The sequence below is a fragment of the Lytechinus pictus genome, chromosome 4 (assembly GCF_037042905.1).
Source record: "Lytechinus pictus isolate F3 Inbred chromosome 4, Lp3.0, whole genome shotgun sequence".
Lineage (NCBI taxonomy): Eukaryota > Metazoa > Echinodermata > Echinoidea > Temnopleuroida > Toxopneustidae > Lytechinus > Lytechinus pictus.
This window is the reverse complement of record NC_087248.1, coordinates 22,165,043-22,178,596: the sequence shown is the minus strand read 5'-3', so window position 1 is coordinate 22,178,596 and position 13,554 is coordinate 22,165,043. Positions and strand designations below refer to the sequence as shown.

The window sequence follows — 13,554 nt, the reverse complement described above, 5'->3', positions numbered from 1 at the left end:
TGTCATGGTACCGATGAAACACCCGAGTGATAAATGATAAAGGTTTGGTTGCTACCAGTTGTAGAACTAGCCGGTATCAAAATTCAGCCATTTCCAAGTTTAAGGGCGGTCAATAACCCCTCCTTCTCTCTCTCCCCCTCTCCCCCATCTCTCTCTCTCTCTCCCTCCCTCTCCCTCTCTCTCTTTCTCTCCCCCACTATCTCCCTCACACCTTCCTCTCCAAGATTTAATCCTTTGTCTCTTGTCTTCCCTTCTCTTTCTTTTCTTGTTATAGGGGGAGAGAGGGTCTGGAACATCGTCTGCTCTTTTGTTCCACGTACTTTTTACCTCTCAGCGCTTTCAATTTTATATGTATTTTATACTTATGCGTTATTTAGCCCTGTTTATTCTTGTAAATAATGTTTTAATACCCTATACACATACTTTATGATAATGTTAAATATTATGTTTTTTTATGTTTTATGTATTCCGCTACTTTAACAATCTTCGAATTTCATTATTGATGAGTTTTGCTAGTTGTGGCAGTTTTCATTCATCTACAAATTATATTTTGGACGTATTTTCTTGCTTTTGTCCCGTTGTATCTGCCTACCTTACTCACTCTAATGCGAGGTCAGTATATAGACCTTACTATTGACTTAATGCTACTCACTAATTTGTTTTGTTGTTATATAAATATAGGATTTGTATAGCGCACGTATCCACCTTGCTAGGTGCTCAAGGCGCTCCTATATTACCCCAGCTAAGTTAGTCTACCGATTCTGGTGCGCACAGCTTTTAAGGAATTACTTCCTGCCGGTACCCATTTACCTCACCTGGGTCGAGTGCAGCACAGTGTGGATAAATTTCTTGCTGAAGGAAAACACGTCATGGCTAGGATTCGAACTCATGACCCTCTGTTTGAAAGGCGAGAACCACTAGACCACGACGCCCCCACATAATTATGAATCGTTATGAATAAATTTCCTTTCATCTACGATTGTGATGTAATTATTTTTTAACATGTTAGGTTTATGCCCTTGGGCCTTCGAATCATATCTAAAGGTGTCTTTTTTAAGAAATGGATATACAGATTAATAGAAATTAAACGTCTCCTAGCTTGATTTTACTGATATTTCGCTTTGGGGCTTATCATCATAACGCAGACGCATGTATCTGAATAAGACGTCGACCAGTATTGACCAATTTCCAAATCATTTATTATGAAGAAATCAAGATGTTAAACGACTTATTAGATAATCACCTATATATTGGTGAAGATAACTCATTTTTTATTTACCTCCCAGGAACTGACCGGAAGACAAAGGCTTCCACCGGATGATGTTGTCTGGAAAGTAGCGTATGAACTGAACTTTTTTTTTGGAGGGGGGGTATTTAATTTTCTTCTGTGATGTAAAGTGGGTCACTGTTGAAGGGAATGGCACGGAAAAAAGCCCTTTTTAATGACCAGGAGGTGGGGGAATTGGGGGCCATGGACCCCAACAAATTGTCACCATAAAGAAAAAAGGGGAGTCAAGGAGAGAAAAAGAAAAGATGAACGGCGATAATATATCATTTTCTGAATATTATGAAGAAAAAAAAACATCACGAAAATCATATTTTCATTATTAGAGAGGTCTATTTTCTTGCTCGATCGCAGATTTTTAGTAAATTTGCCATGTCTGGACCCCTCATTTTTGGGGGCTCATTACGCCACTGGCGTTCGGTGAACTGGATCAGGTGTAATAACGTAATGGAAATCCACCTTTAGGGGGTACTCCAGACAGAAAATAATATTTGAACAGATAAAGAAAAATCAGACAAACAAAACACTGAAAATTAATCAAATTCGGACAAGGAATACAAAAAAGTTATGGCAATTTAAAGATTTCTATTATTCGGTGAAACAGTTCTAGGCATGTCTTCATGAATATTCAATGAGCAAATTGATGATGTCATATCCCCACTTGTTTTTTTGTATTTTACTATATAAAATTAGATTTATCAAATTTTTTTCCTTCAAGAACCAAAATAATTGGAATGGCAACTTGATCTAGAGTATTGTTATGTTCATTGCTGCTACTTATTTCATTACAAGGGAGACATATCATTCACACATGTATACAAAAATGAAACAGTTATGATTTCATATAATAACAGAAGAAAAAGGAAAGTGGGGATGTGACAAATAATAATAATGATAATAATAATAATGATGATAATAATAATGATAATGATAATAATAATAATAACAATGATAATGACAATAATAATAATAATAATAATAATAATAGTAATAATAATAATAATCATAATCATAATACTACTACTAATAATAATAATAATAAAAGCGGTATATTTACCCAGGGTAGCCACTTCAGTTCCGAAAACTTTTCTCCCAGCGGGCCCTGCTATTATTATTACCCGGCTAAGCTAGGCTACCTATTCAGGTGCACACAGCTGTTTAAGGAATTATTTCCTGCCGGTACCCATTTATCTCACCTGGGTTGAGCATAGCACAGTGAGAGTGGATAAATTTCTTGCTGAAGGAAAATACTCCATGGCTAAGATTCGAACCCACAACCCTATGTTTGAAAGGCGAGAGTCAGAACCACTAGACCACGACGCACACACATAATCAATCACCACCTGACATCATCAGGCCACCTAATGAATATTCATGACGACGTGCATATAACCGTTTTCACAAAAATCAATATCTTCACTATTTGTTATAAGATTTTGATGATTTTTTAAAGCATTTTCCTCTGTGAATTTTATTCTACTTATTTAGATATAAATATTTTCAGCCTGAAGTACCCCTTTAAAGAAAAAAGGAAAATCCGTAGGGCCTCATCCAAGCACCTATAATTAGACGTGAAAATTGCTTCATGATGTAGCAGTCGCAAGACGGGGGTCCGTGGGGGGGGGGGGGGGGCCTCGTCCCCCTTAAAAGGAGGAGGGAAGGAGGAGAGAATGAAAGGGAAGGAAACATTGATTGAAGAGAGGAAAGAAAATGACAGAAGAGAGAGAGAGAGAAAGAAAAGAAAAAAATGTAAGTAAAGCGATAAGATAAGGGAGATGGGAAAAGAAAGGAAAGGGAGAAGGGAAAAGGAAGGAAAGAAAAAAGGGAAAAGAGAGAGAGAGAAGGGAAAGAGAGAAAGAAAGGAAAAGGAAAGGGGAGGTGAGAGAAATGGAAGGAAGACAGAAAAGAAGAAGGAAAGAAAAGAGAGGGTGAAAGGAAAGAAAAACGGGTACAAATAGAGAAAAGGAGAAAACTGAGAATGGAAAGAAACAGAATAAGAGAAGCGAGAGAAAGGAAAGGGAGAGGGGAAAAGAAAAGAAGGGGAGGGAGAGAGAGAGAGCAAAGGGAAAGGGAGAGATGAAATAAATGAAGGAAATGGGGAGAAGAGAGAGAAGGCAATGGAAGAGACTGATGAAAAAAAAGGAAAGGAGAAAAGGAGGGAAAGAAAGGAAAGGAGACGAATAAGGAAAAGGGAGAGAAAAAATAGAAAAGGGAAGTGTAAGGGAAAGAGGAAAGAAAGGAAACAGAGAGAGAGAGGGAGAGAAAAACAAAAGTTAGATAAAGGGAAGGTAGATATAGATGAATAAGGGAAAAAGATTGAAAGAGATGGGGGAAAAAGGAGAGGGAGAGAAAAGGAAGGTGGAAAGGAAAGGGAAAAGAAGTGAAAGTGAGAGAGAAAGGAAGGGAAGGGAAGAGTGAGAAAGGGATAAGAATGGAAAGGAAAGTACTATATTGGTTCACACTCCTTACAAACATCGTAATCATGTCAGTGTGGTATAATCATTCTCACTTTGTACTCTAATGAATTTGTTCAATATGTACATGTATATTGTATTTCAGTTGTTGAAAAGGGGTGTAGAAAAAAAAATCAAATCATATCACGCCAAATAAAAACAATGGTGATATTCACTACGATATTGATGAACAGTTGCAGCTTTTCATACATGTATATGAACTTTCAGATTGCAAAGCAAAATTGTTTGCAACTGTTATTCAGCTCAGATAAGTTCGGGATGATTACCCTTGATAGTCACTAAATTAATAGCATAAACATTTTCAATATTAAATCTGAGGAATCTGATAATTTATTGATTTCTTTGGAATTTTATGCAGTAGCTCTTAAGACTACAACTTTCAAGCGTTTTACGATTGAACAATTTTCACCTTTCAAAGTTGTTGCTTTCCTCAACGTGTACATTCGTCAATATCAATGTCGGCTTTGAAATGAAATACACAGCGCCATCTTTTATCGGAAACGGGACAGTGTATACTTGTCTGAAAAAGTTTTTCATGTCAATCGTGGCAACAGTCAAATGTCTTTGCTTGGATTAGATCTTTAATTTTTCATCTTTGTTTGAAAGAAAAATATTTTTGAAAATGAACTTGTAATAGTGGTTAATGATAGCATGTAGGAATCAAAATCATCAATAAAATCAAATTAACTCGATTGAAAAGACTAAAATCACAGTTTAAAAACACTCGAATAAAACTCAGCGAGACGTGCAGTGGTATTTTTTAAAAAGAACTTAAACCGTCAAGTAGGGTTATCATGTACACATATATAATAATTTGTTATGCAAATAAATAAACAATAATACATAGAGATGGGAAATCTAAGTAATGAGGAAAGTTCGATGAAATGTGTACAAAATACCCTTCTCTCGTCTTTCTCTGTTTACAAAATATTTATAAGCCATTCTACCAAACAGTCAAGACGCCGGATGAGCAACAAGTCATGTGGGATGTGATGACAAACAGTCAGACTTGACGGTGAAATATTTTAATGATTGCACGATTAGACGAGCTCACTGCTGTCGTCATCACTTAATCACCGAGTGCTGAAGATAAGACACCGTTTCAAACAGTTACCCGCGTCTCGTCCAAAGCGATAATTTTTAGCGGAGTAAAGGCGCGCGCGTGCATTTTCATCTTAATTTAGTTTTGATCGTCTGCGATGCTCGTCGTGGCCGCAGTGGAAATCAGTTTGAGCCATCATCTAAATACATCACTCTCGGGAAGTTTAGTCATAGCAAGTGACAGCCATCAAACAGTCCAAAAGCCAAACACTATCAAGTGAAAACGTCTTTGCCTTGATGACAAGGGCCTCGAAGTTTTTTTTTCGTCAGAATTTTGAGAGTACTGCAATTTATTGGTTCATTGCAGGTTAACTAGGAGATCACTGACTTAATCAGAGTTAATATCTAACTGGATTCTCTAGAAAAACTTTCCACGGCTCATTGAAACATTTTCAGGATAAAAAACTTTTTCTTGAGAACTTGGATAGTGCAAATATTTGTTGATTATTACAGTTCGACTGCGAGATATTGGTTCAATCAAGTCTTTCTAAACTTTCATTGAGTTCTACAAAAAATATTCGATCAGCAGTTATCTCTCAACGGAAAGCATCAACATATTTTTTTTTATATAAATCAAGCGTTTTCTCGAACTTCCGTGGGCCTCTTGGAGGCAAAAGAAGGACTGTACGCAAAATGGTCTACGAATGATTTTTATATTTTTTTGAAAAGTGCTGATAACTTCTCAAAGAATCTTGGAACTATCTAAACCGAAAGTGGTATCGCGGGAAACTAAGTTTCTTTTCCCCAGAACCTTCTGCTACAAGTTTTATGTGAAGTGGTGATAACCTGGATAAGAGCTTCTGCGGATATAGAAGTGCAAACATGGCAATATTAAAAGGAATAACGATCCATTCAAACATGATTTTATCCTGGATGTGGCTCGTGGTGGCCGTTACCAGTGTAGGAGCCATATCGTTTCGGGAACAACCAGAAAGTATAACAGCCATCGGTGGGGAGACCGTTGTACTTCACTGCGCTGTCAACAACCAAGCCGATATTCCTCTCTACTGGCAGAACCTTGATACCGCTTCCTACATCAGCTTAAACCGAAGGATGAACCCCTACGGCCAGATTGGAGAAGAACAACTGAGCAGATTTGAAGTGACAGGCAATGTTGAAAGAGGCGAGTACCATCTACAGATCACCAACGTTTCGAAGGCCGACGAAGGCAGGTATGCCTGTGTGTTCTTTCTTAACTTTAATTACTACAGTCAAGTTGCCAAGGTTAGGGTAGTTCGACCACCGGATCGTGGCTACCCAAAGTGCGCTATTGATCCCATCCAGAGAGCCAATGTCGGCGATAACATCACATTGTCTTGTGAGTCCCGTGGGGGTGATCCGCCGGCGACGTTGTCCTGGGTTCGAGGAACGACGCGGTTGATCACGAAGAGAGGGCGCCACCACAAAGGTGACCCGATTGTCCATTATTCCATGACGTTGACAGAAGAAGATTCGGACGTCCGTTTCACGTGCGTGGCTACCAACTCTGCATTGGAGCAACCGATAACATGTTCCCTGACCCCACTTCGTAGCAGCCTGGGTGTCTTACTTCGACCTGTAGTCGCCAGCGTGGAGGTTGGCCAAGCTTTCACATTTGCCTGTATCACAGAGAGAATGCCTAATCTTGCGTACCAGTGGTACATCAACAACGAACTCATCGACGGGCGAGAATCGCGATTCACCTACCTCCGTGGAGGTCAGAGACTCCTGATCGAGGCCGTCACCATGGAAGACGACTATGCTCTGGTTAAATGTGAGGTCACCCAGAAGGATTACAGTTATTCAGGATCGGCAGTGGGTCTCCTTTGGGTGCAGTCCAACAGGATTAGCACATCCGATGTCCAGGAAGCTGCAACCGAAGCACCCTCACCACGCGGGATAGCCACAGCAAACATCGTGACGAAAGTCCGAGCAACTACCACATCAGCAAAGGCAACAACAGCGCCTACCACTCTCGCAACGACAACGCTTTCAACCACATCATCACCTCCAACCACCACAATACCTACAACAAAGGCAACGACAATGAAACCGACATCAAAAGCAATAACGGAACGACCTACAATTCCCCAAGTGCCTCTTGTGGTCAACGATGGAAATATTGTGATTTACGAGTCTTCGTCGTCGTCGTCGGTTTCATCTGATATATTTTCCAGTTTAAGTTCGGTTTCATCGCTTTCGTCGGACAACGAGATAGAAGTTCCCGAGAGCGAGACTACCGGCCTAGTAGACATTTCACTTCCAACTGAAACCAGCGCACCTACCGAAGCATCTACGACACAGGTAACCAAGACACAGCCTCCAGAAATGTCTGGTAACGACCTGACTCCTACTGAAACTCAGGAAGAAACAAATGCAAATATTATCCTAAACGCAACCCATCCCGTTGAAAACTCAACGAATAACCTTGTAAATGTTTCTGTAACCTCATCTACAAGTGCAACTGATGTCATGGAGGTGGGTAGTGGTGACAGTATTGGCATTCCGATTGATGAGACAAACATTTTTACAGATCAAGAACTGCCACCGCCGAACAAAACCGACCGATTACGCGGGAATCCGAACTGGGGGCTGATCGCGGGGTTGTTCGTCGTCTTCCTCCTCGTCGTCGTCGCGCTCAGTGCCTTAGCGGTATTTCTATATAAAAAACACGGCAAAGAAGCGACTTCGACGCCATCCACGTGATCGTAAAGAGGTATTCAGTTGAACATCGAAAACAACTCCTCTCTATCAGGGCCTATTGGTAGCCCGAAACGTGAGACAAATACGTGATGTTTTTGCAGTTTATTGGAGTTGGATATTACACACTGTGCTGCAGTATTGAATTCTAGTCGGCTGCTGCAGAAAAAATGAAGTTCTATACTTGTTCAACCAGTTTGGAACATCATTGAGATGCCTTACATTAGTTATATAAATCTGGAACAAGGTGCTTAATTCATTAGGTTTCATCCAGAAAAGAATAGGTAATAGTGGACGTGTCGTGGAGTAAAGGTTCTTACTCTTGCCTTGCAATTAGATGGTCGTGTGTTCGAAACCCGTCGCGGCACTAGCGTCATTTGACAAGAAGTCAATCTACATTTTGCCATGTTTTGAACGGGTACATGGTAAAGGAATCAAAGCCAATGAAGTACGAGTAGCAACTGATCTTAGAAGCGCTTATCCTGTTGAAATTCTCCCAGAAAGTACAATTTGCGGACAGAGCGTTCAATCTGTTCAAAACGTATTAAGCGGGATATAGATTTTGTCATAGTGACAAGACATTTTGAATCGTTATTTCTATTTCTGGTGTGTCAAACATGTAAACTTTGTATAAATCGGTGTAAATAATATTGTACAGGTTGAATAGTGACGTTATTTTAAGTTTTTTTTTCTACACTGAAGTCCACGAGTGAGTGCTCTTCATTAATCTAAAAAGAATCTTATGTATTTTCATTTTCAGACTATTCTTCAAAGCCCGACACAAATTATGATAGTTTTCCACAAAATATTGCAGGATAATATAGAAAAGGGATAATAAATAATCTTGATTTTATGAAAGATTCAAGGGAAAAAACACCACTGCGGTTTTGATAGATTAGATAACATACAGTATTGAATATTCTTAAAAGTAACTGCCAAAAGATGCTTGGACATGAAAAAAAATGATGCAAAAAATTAATATAGAAATAAATTTCGTTACGAAGGATATTTATTTGAGAATGTTTCTTTAACCAGTCTAAGGTTAGTTTAGCATGTAAAGATTTGATCACGTTTTGATCACATTTGATGCCAATGCTAATCCTCTATCAATTGTTGAACTAAACAATAATATTAAACTCTCACCAGTTTCCGCAATTTCTTTCATTATTTTGGTTAATCTTTTAACTTTTATCATAATCATTATTATCATTAATTATTTTATACTACATTTTCCCAAAATGGTCCAAAGCGCTTACAGCCAGGAATATAACTTTCACATTTAATTTCTTTCGTCATGTGTCACTTGTTTACGCTACAAGCACACAACATTAAATGGCTAATAATACAAGTGTATGCAACGTGGATGCAATTAATTGTCATTGTACACTTGTCAGATTTTTCTGATGAATTTGAAAGCGTTGTCATTTTTATAGTGCGTTTCCCAAAATGGTCCAAAGCTCTTACAACCAAATTTTTTTTTTCATTTCATCTATTTTGACGTTCCTCATGTGTTACTTGTTCACGCTATGAAGCACACGATATCACATGACTAAGACAAATGATTAATAACAATTGACCCTTTTACAGGTGTATGCACGTGGATGCAATTTATTATCCTAGTACACTTGTCAGCTTTTTCTGATGAATTTGAAAGTGTGACGACAGACCTTATGTTTTGGCCATGGTCATCATAGCTAACACCTGACCTATCATTGATCCACGAAGAGATTTTTTCCCCTCAAAAGGTGCTAAAATACTTTTTTAATTTCAGGGGGTTATGTATTATTTTCTTTTTAAATAGTGCACCTTATCTATACTGAGAAAGACGATGATACTTTTTCGGGGGGTATTAATGCTTGACAATTTTAGGTTATACTTTTCTTCAAATATAGATATCACATAGGAAATTTAATCGGTTGAACATGTAAAGAATTTGTAAAGACAACATTTTTAGCTTGTTTTACGATTTCAATGGTGACACTCCAACATGGAGGTGGTTCTTTCGTCTTGTCTCTGCGCCATTTCGAGTAATTTGACATAATCCCTCTATTAAACTATTAAGACATGAATATCAGCATGAGACACATTCTTATGTCTTCTATCAAGTGGAATGGTAAAATTGTACATTATTTGCTGTTATTAATCATAAAAGAGAAATGTGTCGATACAATTATATTTTGAACCATAAACATGCAAATAATGACACAAATTGTCCTTTTCTGTAATTAATATTAGTTGGATAGCTCAGATGAACGATTGCACTGAGTTTCCCCGATCGAATTCATAATGAACATAATGATAATCTTAATTCATTATTTTTCAATGTCTAGAAAAATATAGAAATATATTTTTCATGGAAATTTAAAGATGGCCCCAAATTTGCCGATTATTTTGACAAAGGGAACAGGAATATCAAGTATCTCTACACTTCATGTATTAACAAGATTGATTAATGTTCTTTGATGGTGCATGAAGTTCCCAATTTCCGAAAAAACGAGCATAAAAATGACAAATTCTTCTTTTTATCAAATGAGGACTTACGTCCCTTTGAAAATTACTTTGTTATTATATCAAAAGGGCAAGCTACCTTAACAGGTGTCGTATCTGTCTCGGATATAGGACAGGGGGTTTCAAACGGTGTTTGTTTATTTGTGTTTTTTTACAGTTTGATCTGATAACGATTTCTATCATAATTATCAAGCTGAATCGGAATAGGCTTTCTTTACATTGGATTTTTTTTTATTCTTTTGAATTTCATGTTTTAAATAAGGGCCCTCCTATGACCTAACATTAATTATATAATTTTTAATGAGGACAAGGTGGGCAATAATACATGTGCGGATGAAGAAATGACCGACGAAATAATGTATTTTTATTTTCAGTCAGAGTAACTCATAGCAATTTATTGTAACATTAAATTTGATGTTGTACACGCTGCATACTATACTGTATTTATTTAGCATTAATAATGAAAAATACATTTGTATAAAAACCATGTTAAGTAATTGTAACTTGGCGTAACAGGCTGACACACTATTGTATTTTCTCATGATAATCACACAATGTTGCAGGATGTCAAATTAGATCGAATTATTTAATGTTTTGATTGTCTTTCATGGGGCATTAATTCATTGTCTTTCCGACAATCATTAGTTGTCTACAGTGGTATAAAAGTTATAATTTTTATTTTGTATTTAGACTTTGTACCTGTTAGTTACCAAAACAAGGAATATTAAACAAATTGATTATAAGAAAATATCTGCCTTAATTTCCCGTGTCATATAAAAAACCAGTGAAAGGAATAATTGAGATGAATTTTGAGCCATTATCGCGAATCTCTCATAATTGTGTATAAAAACTCCTGAGTTATCATAAATTAAAAGAAACAAACCTAAACTAGAAAAGTATACACACCAAACTGTTACATTTGGAATGAATTAATTTTAGAAGTGAACTACATGTACTAGAAGCGTTGAGCCTTTGTAATTAGACATAAATCTGTCCTTCTTTTCAGACAAAAAAAATCACATACATTTTAGTGTTGTCCAGTGATCGCTGAGGAAATAAAGATGGTAAATATTCAATTGAAAGTTCTTCAGGGAAGTTTATTGATATTGATAAAAGCAATTATATAAAGGAAAAAAAAAGGTCTAATCACAACTTTAAGAAAGATTTCCGTAAGATTCGAAATCATATTACGAGCATCATCCGTTAAACGTTTGAAGGAGTACTTACGTAATTATTTGTGTTCAGATGCAGCGCTGTACATTGATTTGTAATGATGCACAGTGAAATATCCATTTCTTTTGAGACACCATGTAAAACAGTTAATGATGGCTTGCGTCACTTAAAAGTGAAGACGGTAAAAACTTCTCTCTATTAGACGATCGGGGGAGCATTTCATTTTACAAATTTCCACTGACTATTGTTATAAGCTACCGAAATCCTTGCATCTGATTAGGTCAGAGAAAACTTGTCACTGAAAAATGACTGAAAATTATAATAAAAAAACTCTCGATCCTGTATATGTCTCACATATAAATCGCCACATAATTAAATTTGATGATTACCTTGCCCGATCTGTGCCTCATCTATTTGCACTCATAATTATAGCAACATGAAATCCATTTCTTTTGAGACACCCTGTAGAGGTGAGGGCTGTCCCTGGATCGGTGCATGGGGGAATGATGAAGACAGAGGGTATAGACACAGGAAAGGGGGAGCTTCCAGAAATCGGAAACAAGAGGGCTGAGTTGGTTACGAGCAGGAGGAAGTCGACTTCCTTGGCATTTGAACGGATTGACATTCGAATGAAAAGTTGAATCAAATCACCACCCATGCCCCCTCCCTGCCTGGCTGTGCATGCCCCCCCCGCCCGCTCCCCCCCCCCCTCTTGGTCGTCTGTGTGCAAAGACTAGTATAAAGTAGCACTTCATTTTTTACAGTGTATCTCTAGGTAATCCTGAATATTACGCATCTGATGGTTTTACTTATTTATCGATGTATCGAAGTTTTTTGTTGAAATGCATTACAGTTGGTTGCTACACAAGTTGCGCTCTGAATGAATTATGGCACGCAGTTATGGTCATGAATGAATTATTTCTATGAAATTACAAACAGTGGTGGATCGGGGAGGGGTGGAGTACCAGCCCAAACCTCCAATATTATTTTTTTTATCTTTCTTTTTTGCGGTTATTATTATTATTATTATTATTATTATTTTTTTTTTTTTTGGGGGGGGGGCGGAAAAAATGCAAATCATAAGAGGTGATGGTCATTTTTCTGTTGCTTGTCAAATCTTTGCCCCAGAGAATGTACCCCCACCTAGTAACTACGAATTCGAGATCAACCATTGATCAACTGGGGGGGGGGGGGATTTAATTTGTATCTATATGATTGTGATTATACTGAATACTTTATGAAATTTTGATATATATATATGGGCATTGATTACAAATATGTTTTACCTCATAAATATAAGTATATTTGTTTTACATCACTCTTATCATACGTGCCTTTTCGTATACAAGGTAAATCTCGTCAGTCTTTTCTATTAAAGAACTTTCAAAATGTATTTATATAAAAGTTCTCAAATTGCAGAAAGATTTATGTGATTGTGTTTGTATGATTGCTCTATCGGTTTCATTTACATTTTATATATTTGATGTGCGAACGATGCAACTTAGTCTATTGAGTATAATTTTAAATCAAAATTACTTATCATTTTTGTAAATGATTTTCATAGTTTATGAGAGTGTTTTATTTTACCACTGGGTGTATTTTATGAAGTGATGTATAGTAGCATATCAGTGAATAAAGTATATAATTTTTAAGATAATCATGCTTTGTCTTGCATCTTGTTTTTCTATTTTGGGGGTCATGGGCGGAAATCCCAGGGTAGGGGGGACAGGGGGGGGGGCGCCCCCCTACTCAAAATAGTAGGGGGACACAATATCAAATGTCCACCTACTATTTTTTGATCTGTTATGATGGAGAAAAACACATCATTCACAATCGAAATAATACATGTATTTTGGACTAAATGACCTTACATTTTGGGTGAAACCTTTCTCTTATAATTAGAGTTTGTGATGGACGGTTGAGCAGTTTGGATGTAATTAATGATTATAATAATGATAATGGATTGGAGTTGACTGAAAACAATATTATGAAGCAAAACATTTCATAAAATGTACATCTAAATTAATATCAATGTAATTATAAGAACTCGATTGAATAAGACTAGTAATTAGTTATTACTCTGCAAAAATTAACTCTTAAAAAATACATATTGAAACTCACATCCGGGAGATAGACAGAAAGAGAGAGAGAAATAGAGAGAGAGAGAGAGAGAGAGATGTAGAAAGAGGGGAAGGGGGGGGGGGTTGTTAAGGAGAGATAGAGACAGGTACAAAGTGTGGGGGGTACATCTCCCATTTTTCGATCTTTCTAATGTCAATCTAGCGATTGTCGGGATGAGATAAGATAGCTGCCAAATTGGCGCGCAGACAAAAT

At 37.2% G+C, this 13,554-nt stretch overlaps 1 protein-coding gene across 1 annotated transcript; it reads left to right on the top strand.

Moving 5' to 3' along the window:
• Positions 1–4,381: 4,381 nt before the first annotated feature.
• On the top strand, positions 4,382–12,871 carry LOC129258306 (roundabout homolog 3-like). Its single transcript, XM_064098641.1, has one exon. It carries the CDS (start codon positions 5,683–5,685, stop codon positions 7,543–7,545), a length of 1,863 nt encoding a protein of 620 aa, XP_063954711.1. The 5' UTR covers positions 4,382–5,682; the 3' UTR covers positions 7,546–12,871.
• The last annotated feature ends 683 nt before the right edge of the window (positions 12,872–13,554 follow it).